This window comes from Trachinotus anak, unplaced genomic scaffold (assembly GCF_046630095.1).
Source record: "Trachinotus anak isolate AG129_WGS33_773 ecotype Australia unplaced genomic scaffold, CSIRO_AGI_Tana_v1 ptg000025l, whole genome shotgun sequence".
Taxonomy (NCBI): domain Eukaryota; kingdom Metazoa; phylum Chordata; class Actinopteri; order Carangiformes; family Carangidae; genus Trachinotus; species Trachinotus anak.
This window is the reverse complement of record NW_027273876.1, coordinates 10,505,757-10,529,987: the sequence shown is the minus strand read 5'-3', so window position 1 is coordinate 10,529,987 and position 24,231 is coordinate 10,505,757. Positions and strand designations below refer to the sequence as shown.

At 41.2% G+C, this 24,231-nt stretch overlaps 1 protein-coding gene across 3 annotated transcripts in view; it reads right to left on the bottom strand.

Moving 5' to 3' along the window:
* Positions 1 to 24,231, bottom strand: part of nrg3b (neuregulin 3b) — a 177,787-nt gene that overhangs the window by 9,648 nt on the left and 143,908 nt on the right. For 2 of the 3 annotated variants that reach the window (XM_071462733.1, XM_071462732.1), the window contains exons 3-6: positions 18,134 to 18,207; positions 11,926 to 11,952; positions 8,099 to 8,201; positions 5,372 to 5,498 (exon numbers count right to left, since the gene is read on the bottom strand). In XM_071462733.1, coding sequence (XP_071318834.1) covers positions 5,372 to 5,498; positions 8,099 to 8,201; positions 11,926 to 11,952; positions 18,134 to 18,207 — 331 coding nt within the window. The remainder of the gene's footprint in view (positions 1 to 5,371; positions 5,499 to 8,098; positions 8,202 to 11,925; positions 11,953 to 18,133; positions 18,208 to 24,231) is intronic. The other variant, XM_071462734.1, reaches the window with a different exon arrangement.

Below are 24,231 nucleotides of genomic sequence, written 5' to 3'. Positions count from 1 at the left end.
ACTCCCTTCATAATAATAATAATAATAATGATAATGATCTTTATTTATAGAGCACGTTTCTAAAGCCACCGTAAGTGCTTTACACAAGGCAACGACTTCAAAACAAGCAGATCATAAAAACAATTTCCGATAGAGTAATAAGCAAATAGTCAGGCTTAGTGTCTCAGGCAGAGTGTCTTTAATTACACTTTACATTTTAAACTGCAGATTAGGTGGGGACGCTTTGTGAATAAACTTCACACTGGCCCTTACAGCACTCCCGCTGCACTCAAGAATTAATCCCACACAAGATTACATTAATGGGTTCCCAAAGTATCCCCCCCCTCAATTCTTCCCCTTTATTCTTATCAAAATTAACACCATTATCTTACAACAGGCCCCAGACAGAGCTCTGGCACAGCGTCCATGCATGCTCCAAGAGCCCCCCTGTTGAACACTAAGTCAGGAGATAATTCTGTTATTCCAGCTGCAGTACTTCCTGCACTGCCCTTTCTCTCTGTCTGATTGTACATCATTAAAGCAATTGCATGTGACTTAGAGCTGGTTCACGGTTCTCATGCCTGATAAGCCTCTTTTTTCTCCCTTACACCCCTGACTCCCAGAGGGAGCTGTTACTGCTGTTCACTAGTTGTGCAAGAAAATAGGATCATTTTGGCCACCCTCTCATATACCCTGCGGGCGGAGAGCGCCGCGCTTTCTGGAACAATTGATGTGGCAAACTTTCCTGGAGGACGCTATCTGTGTCAGGGGACTGTGGCAGACAATGGCGAACCTGTATGGCGCAACCCATTTCACTATCTTACTTTCGCCTTGTTTTACGCCACTTGTGAAAGCCTCGGATAAACACAAAGCGCAGTGGCTTCATTTCAAGCGGATACAAAGAGAAAATACAGGAGCCTGACAGAATAACAGAAAAATCAACTACATAATAAGGGGTAGGGAAAACCTATGCATTCAGAGCAGCATTAATCCTCCTTTGATTACCATCAAATCACAGGTCCTGTACTGTGAATAATGGGATATTTGATCATTCTTCAGCAAGGCCCGGAGCACGAAGCACCACCAGGCATCACCAGTTTATACTAAAACTGAGCAGCGTGTCAACTCTCTGAGCCAAGATGTGACAACTACTGATGACAAACACAATTTTGGCTGTGCCTGATATCAAAATGTTAATCAGTTGTTTTAGAATTATGTACTGGCACGCACATTAGCATGGAGTTTGTAACTGTTGACAACATTATTAATTGTCAAGCTGCACCGGCCTGTCATTTTATTAATCATGGTGATACCTACAGAAGCTCTAATATCATCCCCACCGCTGTCACAACACCTGCTGAACAACTGGCTAATATGCTTCCACCATTTTCCACCACTCACTGTGCCTTTTTCCTATATGATAAAAAAACCCCACAACTTCAAGAGACTCACAACACTTTCATGCATTTGAACTTCAGTCTGTCAGACATATTTCAACACTTCCCCTTAATCTGAAAATACTTGAAAGGGAGATTCACTGATTACCTGTCCAGTGCCTGTTTATTTAAAGCAAGCCGAACAGTTGCTGAAACAATGAACGATGGTAAATGCGACACTGTGTCACAGTCACACAAGCAGAGAGGAGCCACAGAGAAAGCAAATCAGTAATGTCAGTTAAACAGTATTATCGGTATAGTCAGCTGGCTTTAACAAACATTAGCCGCAATAAGCTACTGGTCATACCAGACCAGATCAGACTGTAGCTGTATAAACTGTTGAACTGTGGTCTGTTGAATTTAGCAAGGGTGCATTAATATTGCTTATGAGTTTAAGTTAACACACGATTTATGCACTGTTTTGAGTTACACAGTGTCACTTTAAACCTTTTCAGCTGATGTTTATTCCGCAAACTGCTCTCAAAAATGGTCTTTTGCTTTCTGCTTCTGGGGCTATTTTTTTCGTATCTGTGTCAACACACTTTGAAAAAATACTTTGGTATTCAAAAATTGGTGCAGTATTGACTCGTAGAGAGAAGGCACTGTGTCTCACGACCTCAGAGTTTTATAAAATTGACTGTGGTGAAACAGAACACAGCCTTGTGGCACGTTAGAGGTTTTTTTTGGTACACAATGCTCTGGTCTGTGGCCGTACTCATTCTCTATCCCCATGCAATATTCATACAGTATGCTCACCCGTAGCATTGCATCACTCCTGCGGGTGACTCAGTTTCTTCTTAGGCTAGAATAGTTACCACCACTCAAGCTTCCAGCTGCTGGGAATTGAGTTTTTGTGTCTAGTCTTCTCAGCCCGTGTGCCCCTATTCCTTCATGTTGGTGCACGTCTGTTTCAGCGGAGAGAGTCTTATGGGTGCATACCCTATTGCTTTTTATTTTAGACACAGTTATTGCCGGAGATGTGTTGATTCAGATCTCACATGAGGTAAGGAGGCATTTAACTACACAATTACATTTCCAATTCTCTTTCCCCTTTTCCCATGGAAGTGTTTTGAAAGGAGTCGTACTATCATACATGACTGAACTGTTTGCAGCTCCGTGCACTTATAGTTAAGTGCATGGAGTGCACGCAATTCACAGGGCTTTTCAAACTCAGAGCTACAGATGGTGGGAGCATATGCACAGAAATGTTACCAGATGTGCAAATATGTATAGGTATTTGACATCACAGATGGAACAGACATATATCTACATACAGAAATACCTACGTACAGTATGCTGCATGTGTCAGAGCAGGTGCACAGAGAAGTCAGATATAGTAGTTGTAAAATACACATAGTGTACAGAGAGGCAGTGCAGGTGCCTATTTTAAAAAAGATGTGAAGGGGCTCCTAGCTTAATCTCTGAGCTGGCTTCGACTTAGAGCGTTGCTGCAGAAATCACAGTTTAACAATGATGTCAGCACAAACTGTACAAGTCTTTGCATTGCCTCTCCACACACCTTCATCTGAGGGAGCTGTATTTCTGAGCAGGTTAAAGCTACTGCAGTAGTGCCTGGGTGTATCATAGAGATGCTATGGAAGACATAGACCAAAATGGACTTGTTGTGTTTCATCCTCCCCTCTGCACCTGTCTCAACACAGCTTTTGTTTCCAGCTCATTGTGCTCATCCTCCACCTTACTGCCTCAAACGCACACAGTCGTTGTGATGCCGAGTAGTTATGCACCAAATGGTTTTGAGCCTCTGTGAGAACACTGTGCTCTGTTCTTCCTTCGAAAGTATTTCCATGCTCAGTCAGTTTAACTTTAAAGAAAACCTGAAGAACTTGTAGGACTGCACCACCCACAGCACACGTCCTCTCCATAGATGGCTGCAAGCTGAGCGAGTGGGTGGAGAAAAGCAGTGGTCTGGGGTCGCTGTGTCAAATATGTGGAAAAATAGGTTTCACTTGTTAATCTTTCTTTGGTCTGCCCCCCTCCTGGGTGCTTACAGCCAGTGATCTTTCACATCCCACCTTAAGCTTCCCTCACACTGTTCTTTTATAGCTTGTGTTTTTGTGTTGTTGTGTTATTCCTCTCTTTTATTTTGGTCTTTGCCTAGCGCCTGGTTTCATCCCTGTGTCCAGCTCGGAAAAGCGTTTTGTGGCTAGATATGAGGCTTCACAAAAGTCTGAGCTCTCACATATTCCTGTCACCACATTCTCATTCTCATCATCGTATATAATAGCCTGCTATTGTGCTGTGGGACAATAGGCCTGCGTCTGACTGAAATACATTAAACTGGGCTCTGATGTGCTGAGAATGGTTTGATGTCAGTGGAACTTTTGGGACTTTTTACAAGGTTTCTCTGCAGAGTGTTGCGAACGTGTCTGTGCAGCAGTGGAATCATGCTCTGGCTTATTTGAAATCCTTTTTTTTTTTTTTTTTTCATGTCACTTAAACACAGCTACTTAACAGCTACAAAATTTACATCAATTGTTGAACCACTCTCAGCTGTCAACCGCTCAGAGCCATGATTTCAAATGACACCCTGAAAAAGCTTTCAGATTGTGCCAACTGCAGTTCCGTGGGTGGGGCTAGCTGGAGGGGTGTTTGTTTCAGTGGGTGACACTAGACACTGTTGCATTATTTAACAGCCTCAGAACAGGCTACATCTGGCAAACGCAGAAATGACAGAACAAGGCTGAAGCTGAATGAGGAATTTCAGACGACAACAAATACAACTGTGTCTAAAACAAATGCGTTGGAAGATAAGTTTTCATGTCATCATGAGGCGCAGCTCGTTTGTAACCACTACTCACGACCTACGTTTAAACACACGTATACTGAGATTCATGCAAATTGCAGAAGAAGTGAAAGATTTATTTACGTTGTTGCAATGTGTGAGGGTGGGAAAAGCCTAGAAATTCCAACTTGTTAGCACAGGTACATGATAGGAAAGTAGTGATGGGTATAACCTCCTCGAACATTCAAAGACAGCCGCACACTGAACAAATAAATCACAAAAATAAAAAGTGCAGGCGCACGCGATAAATGAACAGAATATGTGGCCGCTTTAGGGTGCATTTAGGGAAGTGCTAATGCATCATGGCGATTGCACTCTTGATGAGACCTTTACATGGGTGCATTAGGCTGCAATTACCATGGGAGTCAGTGGAGACATCAGCCTCATGAGTGCCATCTACATCCCCCACCTGCTCTGCTTTGAATGTCTGGGTCACTTCTCTCTCCCGCTGGTTCTCTTTACTTAAGCAGGAGCTTGTCTTTCAGATTTGTTATTGTGAGGCGAGATTTTTCTCCTTTGGCCTGCACTTCTTCTCTTTAAAATGTCTTGGTTTGTGTTTCTTTGTGAGGCAATAATTTGATCTCATAACTCCTCAAAACTTCTTCAAACTGCCGCAAATTTTTAAGCTCTGCTCCTAAAATTTACTAGAAGTTGGTCCCATTTTTTCAAAATCAAAATTTCCAATACAGCAAGTGAACACACTTGCAAAATATACTCCTGGCATTCTCAGTCGTAAAAAACAATAAAGTGCCATTTAATATTACTTGTCTACTATACGGTATTGTTGCTGTGCTTGCATGGTGACTTCAAGATCCCTGACACACCACAGATTAGAATTTCCAATCTTTAGTTTGTCACAGAAAACTGTCATTGTGAACATGACAAGCAGATTTTTCCCGTATAACACATGAGGCATTTATTTTAAACTATAATTCCCCACTGTCTCTCAGCTCATGTCAGACGTGAGTGTGAACAAAAGGCTTGAGCTAGTAGAGAGATTATTAAGACACATATCATACATCATCCTGTCAGGCACTCTATAGGCTCTGTTTTCTTTGTTTTGAGAGAAATACTGTAGGTTATTAAGATGAAAACGATGATAATAATGACAAAGACATGACTAGAAATGTATTAGTGTAACGCAAAGGCTTACCTTTTGGATTTGAAGGCTGTATTGAAGCCTGGGAGCAGATTTGGACATGAGGCCAGAGGCGTTGACACGGCAGTCCCTCAGGCTGCGACTGTCAGAGAAATGAGCCTGGAGTTTTTCCCTGTGTCTCCTGTGGAGGAAAGCAGGTGCAGAGAGAAGCAGCAATTATGATTGAATTAAAGAGTAGAACAAGAGAGGGTTTCTTCACAAAGATGACCATGGTGGTACATTTCACTATAAAATGTCTGTTTGCTATTTGCTGTGGTCAGGATATTTCTGTCTTATGCTAAAACACTCTTATTGCCCTGCAAGCGAGGTGACCGTATTTATTGACCTGTTACCTTTAATGCACACACTTTACTGTGAGTGCGTAAAACAAGCACGTACTGCATATTGTATAGAAGTCTGCCAGTAAACTGTAAGAACTCTTCATTATAGACAAACAAATAAGTTAGAAATGTGAACAAATTAACATTTTCGTTACTTCCTTTAAAAAAAAAAAAATCTGTGACAGTTAAGGGCTTTTGATTTGCCGTTTAGCGAAAGTTTTTTATGCTGTAAAAAGGTAAAAGTAACAAAATGAGCTTCGGTCAATTTGCAACTCACATGTACGCATTTCCCCCCGCCCCCCGAGCTGTAACTGAAGGTTTGCTGCTGGTGAAAGGTGCTCAGAAAGGCTACAAAAATAGCATTTGGAGAGAAGATGTCTTGCACAAGTGCAAATTTAATCAAGGCAATGTTCCGTGAAACGTCAATTTCATGCCTTTGTGATAATATTCTGGCAATAGAAAGTAAGAAAGATTTTTCAGAAATACCAACACAGTCACCACAGTTTGGGATTCTTACATTACAGAGTGAGACTATAAGAAACTGTCTTGTTGCTAACATGTTCTGATGTATGGATAATGCACAAGTATGCATAATCTATGACAGTGTCACATCCCGAGTGCTGGGTAATGTGGCTTTTAATTCATTTGCGCCTTTGGTGACTGCAGCAGACTTTCCACTTCTCCTGCACCATAAATAGCTTCATTTTTTTTCACCTACCCAATATAATTGCTTCCAATCTTTTCCCATAACCATAAAAAATGCACTTCTGAACAAACAGCGTGCGTGGAAAAAAAAGCAAAATGCCATCTTTTAACTATGCCAAACATTAAATTTGAGAATGTTCTCTCACTTTGGATTAAACTTTGATTGGATTAAAAATTAACTGATGCTTAAGACTTTTGGATTAAATGTTAATTCACCATTAAATGTTCATTTTTAAATACTGGGTTGCTGAAGTCTCTCTGCAGCCGAGGCCTGTTTCATGTTTGCTGAGTAAAAAAACGTGACAAGAAGTGAAAAATCTAGGGAAAAAAAGTTGGTACAGGTTGAAAAGAACAAGCTAAACTGGGACTAACTGGTGGTTTGGGAGGGAATCACCCTGAAAAAAAAAATTCACCAAGTTTATTATCTATTTAAAAAAGAGACAGCATTTAACAGAGAAAAAATATACACCAATCAGCCACAACATTAAACCCACCAGTTTATATATTCATTGGCTGTGTCTGTTTTTAATTCAGCCAAGCTCAATTATTATGCATAAGCTTACTACATCATCTAGTATAGTATAATATAGTACAGCACTAATGAAGTTCATTTCAGTCCAGCCAATGATAATCAGCGACTGATGGTGCATATTTTGCAAGCGTCAGCACTATTGTGATATGTAGTCCCACTTCCACGTCCTTCCTAATTACTAAACTTTATAACCACATATAATTAACTTGACTTTGATTTTCATTTCTTCTGGTCTTCAAAAATGTACAAGTACATCTCCTATCTCGAACTCCTCTGCGCAGTCTTCAGACCAAATCAAGAATGCAGCTCCGCTAATCTTCCCTGCGAAGCACCGATATGATACAAACAGAATTTTAGGTCGTTGCTGAAGAGCAGAATGAACTTTAGCATTAGGAAGAGAAGCTTTTCTATCTGAGCTGCAATGTCAAACAACATTTGGGGAGAAAAAAAGAGATTCAATTTAACAAGGTTTCTGGGTTCGGATAATTTCCGCTACATTAACTCTACCGTTGAGCCCGGGCTCTCGGGTGTTGCTGACCGACAGGAGCTGCACTACTCAGAGCGCTACAGTGCTGAAGATAAAACCCATCTTTGTTTATCAAGCCCAGTTCAATCAACGGAACCTACATGAGTTCACCACCTTTACCCCCTGCCTTTACTTTTCTTTGTCTACTTTCCTTTTCTTTCTTCTTCCCTACAGTGAGTAACTGATTTTGACGGGCTGCTTTTGTGCTGCCTGGTACCCTCTTATCATGTCACTCATATATATATATATATATATATACACACACACACACACACACGCGCACGCACACACACACACACACACACACACACACACACACACACACACACACACACACACACACACACACACACACACACAGTTTGGATCTAATGTTTCTGAACCTGATCTAGCTCTTCCCTTGTCTGTGTGTTTTGTTTTCTGTGCGCCTGCTTGCTAAAAGCACCTTACAAATAAATCTTACATGAGTATCTGTCGCAAATGTATCCTACACAATTTAGATCTGATGCCCTGCTAAAACATCCGCTCGCTGACTCACACTTAGATTTTCATCGGGCTCCATGCCACGATAGTAAAGTGCTCTTTCTGCACAGCCGGGGGCACACTCTACTAATGTGGCGCAGGCTGGCATCACTCACTTGTTGCGGCGGTAGAGAGCCATACATGCCACTCCAAGAAGACAGATCCCTGAGGCGATGCTGAAGATGGACAGCACCTGCCTCTGGTAGGTGTCACCACTCTCTGCGGAGGACAGAATACAGTTCAGGCCATTGAATTTCTACTGTGACACAAAGGATATGGGCTGTTGCTGTGATTGAGTGAGGAGGAAGAGTTGTATCGTGAATTAACATACCAGGCACACACAAACAGCGTGCGGACGTACACACGGAGCCACACACGGACACACACAGACAGACATCCAATCCACCCACAATCTGTATTAGCATAAAGCGACCGATGCCGCTGTCAGTAAATGTCAGTGTTTGAGCATGGGATAGGGACATGGCAGACACAAGCAGGGCTCAGTGACATGTGCTAACTGAAGTGTGATAATCATTTCGTTCAGACAAACCCAGCAGGCAACACCGATGGACTGCCTCGGCACAGCGGGGGCCAACACCGAGTGTGCGTGCGTCTCTGAGCGTGCAAGTCCTTTATGTGTGTCAGCATTCAGAGACTGATGGCGACAGGGAATTAGCAGCAAATGAATGCTCCCGGAGCTTCTTGTCAGACCCCTGCACATCAGCAACAGAGGCTTAAGGTCACAAGCAGCTGGGACAAGTAGCAGTTGATCTCAGCAGATATCTGTCTGACTGAGCAGCTGGACCAGGGACCTGCGATACTTACCATGGTGCATGGTGCAGAGGTGAAGGTGGAGCAAATTATCACCTGACAAATAAACTGTCCGGTGGTCAAACATCGGCACAGTAAAACTTTCCACCTAAAACCTGCTCCTTGGTACGTAACTAATCTGCTGGCACCTACTGTCAAGAGTTGGAGAGACTTCTCTGTGCCGCTGTCACTTCCGACCTTGAACACAACATCCTGTGACATCACTCAGTCACTCAGAAACAATAAATCCTGCTGTGTTTGATCTCACCACCTTGACAGCTGCAGGGAAAAGTGCAGAAAACATCAGCGTAACCTGTTCATGACCTTTGAGGGCTTGTTTGTGGCTTTTGATGCTGTCAACAGAGAACTGTCCTGGGAGGTCTTCATCAGTGCTTGTCTGCCCAGGTCTATCATCTTCCCCCAAACTCTTGTTTAAAGGGCATAGTGACTGTTGGGGAGCTTCCCATGTTCAAAGCTTACACTGGGGCACAACCACGCAGTCGGTTTGCATCATTTACTTTTTCCACTTTCCTCCTGTGCATTGCATCAGTGCTGCATCAACATATTTCAGGGGGTAGTATGGTGTAACCGAGTTCAAACTGGAGGGAAACCTTTTTAATATGAAAACGCTTCTGGCAAATGTTAAAGATAACATCTGAACACATCCTGGTGTTACAAAATGTGGATGTATAAATATATACATCACAGATCCAAACTGCCCACTCAGCTGCTGCGAAGGCAGGTAGAACGGGTTGGTCTGAAAATAGAGTCGGTCCAAAGAAATGCTGCAGGGGTGGTCAGATGTGACACACAACCGCTTATTTAAGACTGGCAAAATGACAATTTGCTACGTGGATTTTGGTTGCATATATGTGTGTTTTTCATACACATGTAACAAAAACTCCAGGATCCATTTGATACAAATATAATAACATATAGAATAAGGTATATCAATTTCATCCAGTAAAAAATATTAATAATTAAAGTAAGTAGTGGCTATAATACATAATTAAAGTTATAAAAACTTGAATTAGAAGAAATGAAAGTAAAATAGCACACAAAGAAATGCAGCCTACAAACATTTTTTGCTGTAATTTACTCTACTAAAATGTCTTTATGTATATGGTAACATATACAACTATAACAAGCCAAAATAATACCATGATACTGATACACTGGAACTTTTTGCACATGTGACAGTAGTATTACAATACTTCAGAGTGGTGGAACAAGTTCTTAACTCGCAGATGCTTGATTGTCAGGCAGCAGTGAATGTCTTCAAGCTGCGATTTACAAACGAACAGAAGTTGCCTCTGTTCTCCATTTATAAGTAATATGTCAAGTGTGTATCTGTGCTGCTGTAAACCCTCCAGCCTTTACATTTAATTAGTGAGATGACCTCTTCATGGTTGCGTTTATGGTTGAAATATATGGCAGATGTCTTTCCATGCTGCTCCATCATCAGTGCTCATGTGGAGCGCCACCTGAGACAACCCTCTGCCTTTTTTTTTTTTTTTTTTTGGATAGACGAAATAGGCTCTTCCAAAATCTGAACATAAAAACAGCTGTTTACAAAGCTCTGCTGAATGGCTGCAAGGAAAAATCAACATGCAGTCTGTACATAAAACCATTATAGGCCTTTCATGCCTGATGCCTACAAGGCATTCTTGAAATTAGATGCAAGAGCACGTTGGGAAAGGGAACAAACTGAACGGCCTCAGCTGTACTGACTGAGTCGAGTCACATTAACACAAGGACAAGACAATCCCATATGGCCAGCTATGCCACAGCAACCACTCTATACAATGCTATAATGAAGACCATGCAGAAGTATCCATGACAAACTGGGGTATTCAGCCTGAAATACATCAGAGCAAACTAGTGAGATACACAGAGCTGCAGCTGCCGGGCTAAAGAATGCAAGAAAATTAAAAGACAAGATCATATTTAGAGCACACAATCCCACTTCAAACAGAGCTTTGCTGAATTCTGACTGACTGTCTCAGACTGACTGTCACATACTGGGCTTATATAACAACTATCACAAGATTCTCTGCTACAGCAGAAGAAGAAGTCATAATGGAGCACAATGAATAAGCAAGTGAGCCTGCACAGTGCTTACCTCAAATATCTGTGCTTCTGTCTGTCACCTGTCCAGCTACCAATCGATCAATCCAGTTCTCATTTGCTCTAATGCATCCGCCCACCTGCAGTAGCGTTCTGAACTAATTCAGACCCCAGATTAAAATCACTGAACTGAGGAAAGCTGTGCACAGGGGCAGGCTTCTCTTTCAGACCCTCTTCTCTCTTTCCTCCTATTTCCGGGAGCAGGCGTGTGATGTGACGGCAGTGTATGAAGCCATGTTAATGGAAAACTTCACAGTATGCAGTGTTGGTTTTTTATGTATGCACAAAAGGCAGTCAGAGAGCGAGGAGGAGACGACAAGAAGAGAAAATGAAAAACAGTGTGAGTGTGGCAGAGAGAAATGTGTGTGTGTGTGTGTGTGTGTGTGTGTGTGTGTGTGTGTGTGTGTGTGTGTGACTGTGATTGTATAGTCCCTCTGGACAAAGAGTAGTGTGTCACCATTAAAGAAAGAGGGCCAGATAATTTGGTTTTTAAAGATTTGTTAACCACCTGGAAGGTGGAAAGGTACCGTAAGTAATATCAAGGGAATTCCAAAGAGGTTTAAATTGTATTTCCATTGCCTTCTACTCCATTGGCCCTTAGACCTTTCAGTATTTGTATTTGGCTTTAAGATGATTTTTTTTTCAATCCAGATGAAGTATATGTAACTCTAAACACTTTACATATTTTAACAGTTCCAGAAATCCCTGCTAAACTGACTAATACACACATGTAGGGATGCAGACACACATTCATACATGAACTGCTGCAGTCTGACTTTATTGCTTTATACTCATTACACAACACCTCTCTAACAGCACTGTTCCTCATGCAGACAGAATACACCTAATTCACCACCACGGTGTTTCCATGGAGACTGGCCCACATTAATTTTCCAAGGTGAGCGGCCTTGTTGTGCTGGATTGTGTGTTTTGTGTGTGGTGTTCCGCAGACATGAGGCACATTAAAGATTGAGGACTCCACGCAGTCAATGAAAAGTTGTCTTACCCATGAACTCGATCCCAAGTTCATCCGCTGTTCCATTCAAGGCCAGATAGCATGAGAAAAGGGAGGGAATAGGTAAGCAGAGAAAGGGGGAGGGAGGACAGAGAGAGAGAGAGAGGGGAAGAGAATACAGTTACAACATGATGCACCTCTATCTTACTTAGAATTCACCTTAGGGAGACACACATGCTGCAACAAGACCATAAAGTTGGTTTGACGGCTTTCTCTGACATGGCTCTCCCCTGTGCACCAGGTAATGAGCCAGCCAGCCCCAGATGCTTGGTATGCTTTTCCATGACACACTCAGAATTCACACAGCCTGCAGAAGCTTTGGATGAAGAGAGAAAAACAACAAAGATATGGAGGCTGAGAGGATTAGAGGAAGGATCACGAAAATAAAAGTAGAAAATGACATATCATATAGCTTTATGTCACTGACATTGCTTTCCACAGGCCTTTTATAATGACTTGAGCCTGAGGCATCGCAGTAATTGTTCTCCTCTGTCTCCAAGCATAGCTTTTCAATATTCACACTCTGGTGGCATTAAGATGCACCACACCGACACACATGTTCACATGCATTCACACCATTAGGCATACAGTGTGTGTACACTTGTCTGCGCACACACACTTTGACATAGATCTTCTCTGTCTCACTAACACAATCTTTCTGCGTGCAGTTAAGTCTTTCCCCCCAATAGCAGTACTGGGGAAACAGATAAAAAAAGGAGCACTCGTGTTCCTTCCATCCTGACAGTGCCCCCTTTTCATGTCACTGTAATGTAATCTCATTTAAATTAAAATGAAACTCTCACTAGTAATTGCTTTTCTGACAGAGGTGGTCTGAGTTTTAAATAGAATGCGGCGTGCCAAGCCCCTGACAGATTATACAGTGGGTACCCTCAAAAAAAAAAAAAAAAAAGAAAAAAAAAGGCTGACACAGAAATTAAAGAATAAAATAAATAATAAAAATAGTCAGGGATGCATTTTGATTGTACCATGGGGAAATCTGTCAGTGCAGTGGCTTTATAAGTTTGAGGAAAAATAAAAACCAGAGAACTGGGGTGACAAATGAGCTCTCGGATGAATGGATTACAATAATTGAACAGGGTTATCTCGCTCTATTAAGGGGTGTGAGTTGTGGAAATATGTTGTTTTATCGTGAAATTTGAAATCCCTTGTAAACTTATGCCATTTAGAGAAAGTTTGAGAGCACGCAATTGATATTATTAAATACAAAGCCAAGTTTGTCATCTCCTCTCAGACTGCCTGACAGATTCTTAATGAGGCAAGGGGATTTTCATGATTACAGTGATAACAGGAGAGAAATGAGAAAGACGCCTGAAAGGCAGAGTCTGAAATCCCCAAATTAATCAATCAATTAACGAATTAATTTATCTTTATATTTAAACAGGAAGTAGGTGTCATCATGTTTGTACTGAACACGATGTAAGTTCATCATTTTCACATTTATCTCCTGTAGCCAAGAGGATTATTTAACAAATGCCAGCATTTGTCATACGCTCCTACTGAATCATACTCAGTCACTCACAAACTAATGATTTAAAACAGTTAAGAGCCAATCAATTCTGGCCAGTGGACATAATGCTTTTTTTGCCCTGAGGAGTTTTGAGCTATTTGCAAGATTTAGATACAGTCCACACTTTTGTGACTAAGCGCTCACTGTCACTGAGGCACAAACACTTGCCAAGGCCAGAGAGGTGAACACAGCTTCTTCGTGATGTTGCCTGATCTGTATTATCCATTCAAGCCTTTCCCTATGATTGCCCATGGCAACAGTGAACACTTTTCCGCTCCAAACCGCCCTGACTGTCACAGCCTTCGCAGATGATGTCATTACAACACCGATACACATCCCTTCCTCTGGCACTGCCTTGTCTGGAGACATTCACCAATCATAATATGTGCAGGCTCCCAATCCTTCGCACTGGCAACTCAAAGCACCCTGGGGAATCATTTGCGGTGTCTTGTGGGAGGCCTTGAGGAAGCTTGGAGAATACCTGTGCATCATGTCAGATGCTTTAAGAGGCATGAATCTGGCAGGTGGGAGAGACAATGGCAGGAGTGAATCAAATCCTTAATCCCCTCCTTCACTTGGGCGAGCAGGGAGCTGGGAAGCCAATGCATGCATGTGCGTGTGTGTGTTTGTGTGTCTGGCTGTGTGCTATTGAACCCAATATCCTGTGTAGCTACTTACTGCAGGCATAATATCTACCGGAGATAAATAGTTCAAATTAGGCTTGCCGTCTTCGTCTTCGTAAATCAGCTGGGTAAAACCACAGGCTGTCTCACCTGCCTCTTTCCTGTCTTCAATCCTCCACCAAACATCACCTCTGTAGTCTCAAAGGTACAACTGGTCCAACTGAACATCATTAGCGGCATGCTCTAAGCTCTCTCACAGTTGAGGAAGAAACTCATTGCGGCTCTTTATCAGGTATAAGCTAAATTGCAGCCTTCCCACACTCCCATGCCTCCAATTAAAGACCCCGCCACTTCCCCACTGTGCACCAATATGCAAGACCCCCAAGCTCCTTCTCCCTTCCTCATTTCCAAAGTGGAGCGCGCAGCAGTATAGCTGGAGCACCTGGCAGGGTGCCTCTTTTTCCTTTTGTCCCTGGGCTTTCGAGATGTACACAACAGTCTCTGTTTGTCTTTCTACCTCTGTAAAGATGTGAGTATGACAGAGCGGCACCGCGTGCAAGCCAATCCAAACTGCTCTTCTGAGTGGCTGTTTTGTGAGCGGTCAATACCAAGACAAAGGATGAGGGACGACGGATGATTCGAGACTGTTAAGTGCACAGAGATTGACTTCAGAAAAGAAAGAAGTAGGTACAAGGAGAAGAGCAGGCATGGTAGACGAAACCTTTCTAACCACAGCGTGTGATTTGTCCCATGCGTTCATCAGTGAAGGAAAATATAACATTCAGCTCTGCATGCAGACATGAATGTGAACAAACAAACACAACACACACAGACGCACATACACACAATCAATTGAATTGCACTTGTAGTTGTTGTTAGTGTGTGCATGTATGTGTGTATGTTATTGCATGACTTGGCTTTTGAAAGGAGGATAATCCTAAAAACCCTTGGTAATCTGGGTAAATTTTAGATTACTCTGTATCAACAGAGATCAAAATAGGCTTCATTCCTCTCTCAAATCTTCTACACTTATCTCTTACGGTGGTTCAACCATTGTGGCCACAACACAGCTTTGTGCGGTGAGCAGGTGCTTGCATGGAGTGCTTGTACAAGACCATTTGGATACAGTTTTGTGTTACAGATGTTCATATTTTTTTTCCTCCTAAAAGAGGTAAGGAATGAGTTCATGGCACAAAATTACTCCTTAAAAATGTTTGAACAAATCTTTAATAAACATTTTATATTTTTATTTTTATTTTTATTCTTTGGTGTATGTTGAATATATCTATCCACCTGCTTTGCCTCTGTCATCTATTTTATGTACCAGCTTATCCTTATAAATAGTTACATTATGTGAATGACATTTAGAATGCATACCCATTACATACTAACAAACCAGTTAGTGATGCTTTCAAGGTGGTTCAGGAACACAGAAAAGAAAACAATACAACAGAATGTAACAAAAGAAAACAAGGCAGAAGAACGGACTGAACTTTTAACACAACAAAAGTGGAAAGCGGGTATGTACACAACCTTGGTGTCTGGCCTTTAAGCTCCCAAATCCTTCTGTTAGATGAAAGCAAAAGCTTATATAACCATAATAAAAGACAGTGCATCCTTGCTTCCCATGCGATTTTTATATTCAGGACAGGTTTGGCAAGGCTGCAGTTTAGATTATATTATATGCAGGCTGTATATATACTGTACACCACGGTTGGATGGGGATGACTCTTGGCCACAATTGTTCACCCTCTGGAAACATCTGCACCTTATTGTGCAGTTGTATGTAACATGTAACATCATTGATGACATATTGACACTCATCCAAACACTCTCTCTCCCCACTGGAACATTGTGTAAATGTGTACATTCAGTAACATCTGCAACATGTGGAAACGTCATTTTATATGTAAACAATTTTTTGACTTTAGAAACATCCACATTTTGTATTTTTACCTTGAGAAAGGCATTCAGATTGAAATATTCAGCATCTTTTTCTTTTATCTTCTTTCATTTGACACATACATTATAATGAAATAAAAATTCAGTTTATTTGTTGCTCTAACCTTTGCTTTTCCATGCATATTAATGAATAATTTTACCTCAACAGGCCTCTAGAAATAAAAACATTTGAGAAGGAAAAAATTACTCTTTGACACACTATTTCCACCTCGTTTACATCTGAAAGTGTGAGTTAATAGATATAACAGTTGTTTTTAGCGGGGCACAAGAAGAAAAATCACTGGAAATTACAACCTTAAACAGTACAACCGCAGTTTTACAGTATCGGAGCAGCCACAGTGCAAATGAAGTGTTGTGTTCACCAGCATGCTGATCAAGCTGCCTCACAGGCTTACCTGTAGCTACTGTTAGACACGCGTGTCCCTGAAACAGTTTAAGCCCTCTGGAAGGTATATGTATGTTTAATCCAATGCTTAAGTTTTGGTATTAGGTATTCATGGCGATATGAATAGATTAAAAGTAACAAATGTACATATAGTATAATTTACAGCAGAGTCTTAAAAATGTGTAACGTGCATAAAATAACATGAAAAATGCATTAACACATTAAACAAACCCTCTTTATATTCTCCCTTTCAAGTTTATTACATCATATATTTTCAATAATAGGCAACATGCTTTAAATGTGATGTAATATTTTTGGTTCTTTGAGTGTCCATTTTTGTTGCAAAACACAATAAGATGCAGCTTATCTCAAAGAACGCCATAAAAATCTCCTGATCTTTGCACACAGGAAAAATTGATGTCTGCCTGTAGAAGATAAAATAAATCCCATCGTGAAAACTGGGTGCCACGAGGGTACATGAAACATGCTTCCTGACACTGGCTTGTGACCCCATTAATGGACTCTCAGTGGGCCTGGTGGCATCAAACAGGAGGCAATAGGAGTTAAGTTTTCTCTCTGACTCTTGGTGCAGAGGAGCCAAGTCACTCCATAAAACAGTGCGAATTGGTAAAGCCGCAGTCTCATGGGAAATGCTCGGGGCCTCCAATTTCTCTTCCTTGTACCTCTGACTTTTGGTTTTATTTTTTAACTACACTACACAGCTGTCACGGGGATTCAAAGACTTCAGGGGAATTTTTCATGAACAATAGGAAACTGAAGACTTTCCTTCCTTTTACCGAGACTAAAGCAAAGCAAGATTAAAGACCACAATAAAAGATACAGGATGTTTTATTTGCAGGGTTTAATTCTAATATCTGCACAGTAGCTCCGGCTGTGTATCGGCCAATAAAGAGACACAGTATCATGATTTTTATTTTGACTGTGTCACGTGACTGAATAATGTCTTAATAATTGCTCATCTTCAGAATGTCCACACTGTCACACCACTGTATTGATGTATGGCCACCAAGTAGATAACGCAGTGACTGAAAACATCTATATGCTTATGAATTAAATACTGTAACAGGTGTATTACAACATTACCTCTTAGTGTATGTACTGTAGCTATGTAGAGAAGCTTTTGAAATATTTTTTTTTACCTCTACATCAAAGCACAAGTACTATTTAAGCATTTAAATGAACCTGATCAAAACCTTTTATCTCAGGCAGTTTGAAAGTCAGTTTGTCCGGAGTGCAGAGCCACTTTTTATTTATTTATCGGATGGTGTTTTAACCAATATGCCTGACTAAATAAAAGCCTTTAATCTAACACCTCCCCTTGCTCTGCTAAGAGTGCCAGAACGTTTTGTTACTAAAAGCACCTTAAGGTTCCTTAGAGTTACTACAGCTGAAACTATGCTTTTTACTGTGCACAAGGAATGAGAAATATTACCATATAAGCACTGGGATTGTACAAAATAAAACCTAAAATGACTATTGAGATTTCTCTTTATTAGAATGATGCTGCAAGAGCTAATCTGAGGCTGATCTTACTGGATTTACTGGCTATTTATCTTACTGATACAGTATAGTGAGAGATTTGCTCAAGGCCATGTTACATATACTTGCTATGGATTTGTTTTCATGTTGCAGATCAATACAACAATACTGCAGGATAGAAAAAAAGCAAAGAGAACGTACTTGGGTCTGACAAGATAGCATCTGTCTTGGGTACAAACTGGTCACAGCGTAGTCCATGGTAACCCTCCTTACACCTGTGACAGAGAGAGAGAGAGAGAGAGAGAGGGAGAGGGAGAAAGAGAGTGAAGAAAGATTCGAGATTAGAAGTAAGACAAACCAAGCAAAAAGTATTGCAGTACAACATGAACTATCAGCTGAGGAGACTTTCAGATAAGAGGAGTTGAGAGCAGGAAACCTACATGGAGATATGAATGGACTGGAAGAAAAAAAGAAAAAACGGGCTGAGGACTGAGGTGGTGGAGGAAGATACACAGAAGCTGTCGAGACGGGTGGGGTTGAGAAGAAAGAGAAGAAGGGGAGGATAGTTGGGCAGGCCTAAGCAGCGCCTGCAGTCTCACTGATAGCACATGACTGACAGGAATGCCAGGTCCCAGTGGAAGAAATGGAGTACTGGGACGGAGAGTGCTTGGCATGATGCAGACGATGCAAGATCTACTGCGGAAGGGAAGCTGCCGTCATTGGAACTCTCATATAAACAAAGTCCTGGCAGAGTCCAGATATTTGCCTTCATCACCAAATAAATATCCCTGCACTGTTGATGCCTGCAGATCCCTCAGCAACTGTCATAAATATATCCACTGAAATTATGACATTTAAAGTCTGGGCTGTTGATGTTGCAATATTTTAGAAATATCCTTTAATATGCAGGAATTCTACATGATTGTTATACATTGTGATGCATCTATAATTCATGTTAATTAGGGATTTCATTTCCCAAATTCTTTGCTGATCATTGAACGAATAAAAGAACAAAGTGTACTTTCAGAATGAAATAAAAAAGTAACAAAAGCTTGAAGTCACAGAAAATATGGGACAAAAATAGGAAGTTTGGAGCTGCTCCTCAGGACTCAGCTCTAGTTTGGCACGATCCTCAATCGTCTTTTGTTTTTTTTTTCCCTCGAAGAGGACTTAAGCATTTTTTATTCCTGTCTTCAATAGTGGCCATACTGTGAGCACATTCAGTGGGCTGATCCATCCCTCTGCTCTTTCACGGCTTAGGGGAGACAATTGAGGGATTTGCTTTGATGTGTCTGTTTCAACATAAACTTGTACATGAGTGAACGACGTGTCGGAATTGTCCATATTTTCTTTATTCCATCAGTCGGTGACATATTGTTGGTAAACTGGGAGGGAGGGGGGGGGGGGGAACAACATCGGCAACGACGAGTGAGCTATGTGCAACTAACTGAGCAGCAGTGGAGATCACAAGTTGGTGGTTAAGGCTGGGATCAGAGAGAAAACTCTGATAGATTGTCAACTCCTTTTTTTTTTTTTTTTTTTTTTTTACACCCCAAGCTGTAGTTTCAGCTCCATTTGTTCAGTGTGTCTCAGCTCAATATGTGCAGTTTGTTATCTCTTCTGTTTACTCTATGATGCTTGATGGAGTGATGAAAATAAACAGAATACAAGGTCCTCTAATTTCACGCTGGCTCAAAGCTGATGTTAGTGTTAATGCAGCTGCGTCACCATTTTCACTGGGTGTCCACTTTTTTCCAGTTTGAGCCTGTTTCGTGTTTTGCTCTTGCTGCTATAGAGAAACCTGCTCCTGCCAAGGTGGGTGGAGCAGCATAGGTGAAGCTGTGCCCTGGTGACGCAGGGCAATTTTTTCGGCATAGGTCCAATTTCACCTACACAGAGCACCTCATAGAAAAGAAATTCAGTAAGGTATCCAACATTTCTTGATGAAGCTTTTAACCTGTATTAACTTATTTTTGTTATTATTATAACATTGTCTTTAGAAAAAAACTCATTGCAGCCACTTTAGGAAAACAGTTAGACTAAAGATATAAAAACGATGGGGGTGCCAGACAGTGAAGGTGGAAAGCTTTTGAAAACTCAGTGCCATTCATAGTGATCAGCAGCCCTGTCAAGCTGCAGGGCGTGATCGTTGAAACGGCCATTTCGTATTATGTGGCAGTAAAAATCTCTCTAACAGCACCTTTAAATAGTGAGACTCATTACTCTTCAACTGATGTGTGAAAAATATCCTTGAATTAAGCCCTCTAAATCTTCAACCGCAAACTCTTTGTGTCATTTCATTTCCGAAGTAATAAGCAAAACACAGAAAACCTCTATAGTTCTGTGCTCAGGCAAAGGAGGGGATAAAGAACTTGATTCTGTACTGTCGCTCTCTCTCCTACAGATGTCTACCTCTTAATTAAACAGAAAAAATTACTAATTCAAACACCCTGGCATTCTCCAAACACTCTCTCATCCTCTCTGTCATGCACATACACACACATACACATAATTATGCTGTGTTGTCCTACAGAGCAGCACACAGAGATATATGCAGTAATTGTTGCTGCTTCCTGGAGATGCTTGGAGGAAACAATGATACGGATATGATATAAGAGATCACAAAAAGTAATTCAATCTCATGATGTTATTATAAGTCAGATGATAGCCCCATTTAAGACAAAATATTCATCCAAAGTATTCATGACCACTGTTATGAGCCGGGGGCTGCTGTAATTAATTATATGCCTTACGCAGTATCTAGTGTAATAACAATTCTGGCATCAGTTGGGTTCTTGTGGTCATTGTTCGTGATGCGCTCAACATGCATCTTAGGGCCAAAACATGCGAACGTCAACATGATTAAAGTGATCTGAAAAGGACGCATCGATGAAAATCTGAAACTCAATATCCATTTAAAAGTTCTCATTAATCAACATAGAGATAGACCATTAAATCAGAGGGAACATTTTACAGTGAAATGGAATATGCAAAAGAACATGCCATATGATGCGTAAAGCAACACTCCAAATGACTAATGCAAAGACATCAGATTAATTACCAAACGAAAACAGCTTTTGTATGGGAGAAGTGAAGTCAGGGCCACAGTGGGAGTATTGACACGTGCATTCATATTACATCTGATGTTAAAATTGAATCATTGCATGAACCTTTGGTTAGAAAAGTTGCCAAATGCATATCACTGGAAACAGGGAACCTTTAAGTTTGACTAATGGTCTTGTTACTGATACTGACACTTTCTGGGTGGCTAGATATAAACTTTAGGCATCCCTATGTTCTTAGCTGAAAACTTGATTAGATACTAAATGCACGCACTCTCTCTTTTTTGTTGTTGTTGTTGTCAGCATGCCAGTCTTAGTCAAACAGCCAATGATGTATCACAAAATCCAGGGAGGCACCAGAGGCAGCCAGTCAGATTTCAAGGGTAAATCATTCCTCCCCTCCCATCGCTTGACTCTGCCCTTACTCACACCTTTCATCCCTCAGTGTGAGCAGAGACGCCTTGTTAGTATTCTGAATCACAAACCCAAAGGCAGAAAGCCTGTCTGGCTATCTGTTTACATCTGGGCTTGCTTTCTGTTTGTCTATGTCTCCATCTCTCCCCTCGTACCATCTCTGTAGCACTGTGAAACAAGCTCAGCCATCCCTCAATGAGATGCAAACAATGCTTTGTAAATGTGTTTGTGTGAACATGGCGTCGAAAGCCTGAATAGATGATAAACAATATGAGATAATGACGCGCTTTGAGTGAGTGTTTGGGTGCGTATCTCCACTGAGGGAAAACAGGAGAACAAGAGCTTGTACTGTATTTACGTATGTGTGCTGGTGGGATTCAAAAGAGGGAAATATATGAGCCCAGATGTGTGTGTGTGTATGTGCACTGGGACACATATGATGGCTTTCTTGAGAGTGTGTGTGTGTGTATGTGTTTATATCCTGCAGCCACTGTGTGTATGAACAGCAGCTATAGACTCGGAGCATGTTTTCCCCCACTGCTCCAGAGCTGTCTGTAACTACCCAGCTGCCTTTAACACATGTTCCAGTCACAGGGAAAACACACCTCTAAATCTGGAGGATGACAGAGGGGTGGGGAGCACTGCCTCATGACTAATTACCATCCTGCCTGTTAATTAACGTGAAGAAAAATAAAGGATAGTCTGAGTGCAAGGGGAGGGAAAAGAAGTTCAAGGAGGAGAGGAGGGATGGGGACGTGATCAAGTCAACCAAACTTTTCATTTAGCTTCTGACACCCATCCATATTAGCTCCCACATGTCCTATATACTACCTCCATATGAGCTACAACTGATGAGACACAGGGCAGATGCTATAGCTGATGGGAAATAATAATTACTCCCAGAATGTTGAGCACTTCATGACTAGACTGACTCAGGCCTGTAACTTGCTTTATGATGCACAATATCTGGTTGTCACTGATAGTTTTAACAGAATAAATTGTGAAATACAGACTTTAATCCCTCACTTTTACCAGCATCTGTTGACAACCAATTGCAGTGACATGTGCAATTCTGTCGCACAGCTTATGTTGACTTGAATTGATATAATAGAGTCAAAGTTTTTGAAGATAGTTGAGTCATTTAAGCTAAAGTCTTTGGGCACAGCAGTTACAGTTTACAATTTTTTATTTTCCGAGCAAGTAGAAGCAACGGTTTGACACGTAGGGAAATGCGCTTCTTCGCTTTTGTGCCGAGACATAGATGAGAAGATCAATCCCACTCTCACGTCATAAAAACAAAGGAAAAATGTGCTCTCCCAAGAATTACTCGCACTCATACAATGCCACCCTAAAAGCCGGTGAGCTTTAAAGGTGCACATAGGCACCTTTAGAAAGAGTGAGGCAAGATGTTTCCACCTGTTTCCAATCTTTACGCTAAGCTAAGTGAACCAGCTCGTGGCTGTAGCTTGAAGTGACAATAGACAATTTTCCCCACTTGTTTTTTCCAAGTGGTATTAACATTGGTGCCACTGTTGCAAAAAGAAATATATACTAAAAGGTCACCGCCAGGAAATGTGCACTTTGTTAAGATTATCAAGTTGTTTCTGACTGCTAGCGGTTGGTGGGCTGAATTTCTATCCCAGTCCAACCATGATTTCCTCCATTGAGTCAGTGCCTGTCTGAGGCCCCCCTTACAATGGGGCACTTCTTTTGGTAGAGTTTCCACACTTACTCCGGTTGTCTGCCAATTCTGCTACCTGTAGCTACCAATAGCTAAACGCAGATGGTGTCATTATTCTAAAGCCATTACATTATGCAGCCAACATTTACTTCAAAATGACAAGTTAACACAAAAAAGTTGTCTATTGTCACTTTAATATTTACTGTGCAGACAAGAGAATGGTATCAATCTTCTCACCCAGTTCTCAGCAAGAAAGAAAATGAGCCCATTTCCCAAAACGTCGAAGTATTGATTTAAGGACTCCTCATCCACGCTGGCTTCAAAGCTGAGTTCCAAAGTTCATTTTTGACTTTACAAATTGCACTCAGAAAAAAATGGAATAGAGTGCTAATGGCAAATGGTCTGCACTTATATAGTACTTTTCTAGTCTTAGAGACCACTCAAAGTGCTTTACAATACAGACCACATTCACCCATTCACAAACACATTCATACACCACACCATTACACTGACAGAGCAGCATCAGGGGCAATTTGAGGTTCAATGTCTTGTGCAAGGACACTTCAACATGCAGACTGGAGGACCCTGGGATCGAACCGCCGACCTCCTGATTCGTGGACAACCTGCTCTAACCCGCCTGAGCTACAGCCGGAAATAGTAACATCTAAATCCATCACAACTGGGAAAACAGCCTCTGTTGATGAAGAAGAGGCACTAAATGGATTTTGTGGTGAGATTTTTTTCTCATTTGTGTTGTTCAGATCATTGCATCAGTGATTCATCCAGAAGCATCTAAAGAGTTGAGTCTTTTAAAATTAAATCGTATAACTGCCTTGTTTTGTGTTTTTACTGTATATGCAGCGTTAGGGTAAATGAATACATATTGCATGTGCATTCATTTACATTTCACTTTTGCAATAGGGCTAAGAAATTGAATAACATTTCATTATAATACATAATTTACAGCATACTGAATGCAGCTTTATAGGTGATTTGTAATGTATGTAACTGCTTTTGTGTGTATGTTATTTCTATTTGACCTTTTTATTGGTGTCTATATTCCTATGGTCTGAGCTATGATTAGCTGAAATCAATTCCTTTGATTGAAGGCAAATGGTTTTCAAAGGGGACATGTAGCTGCA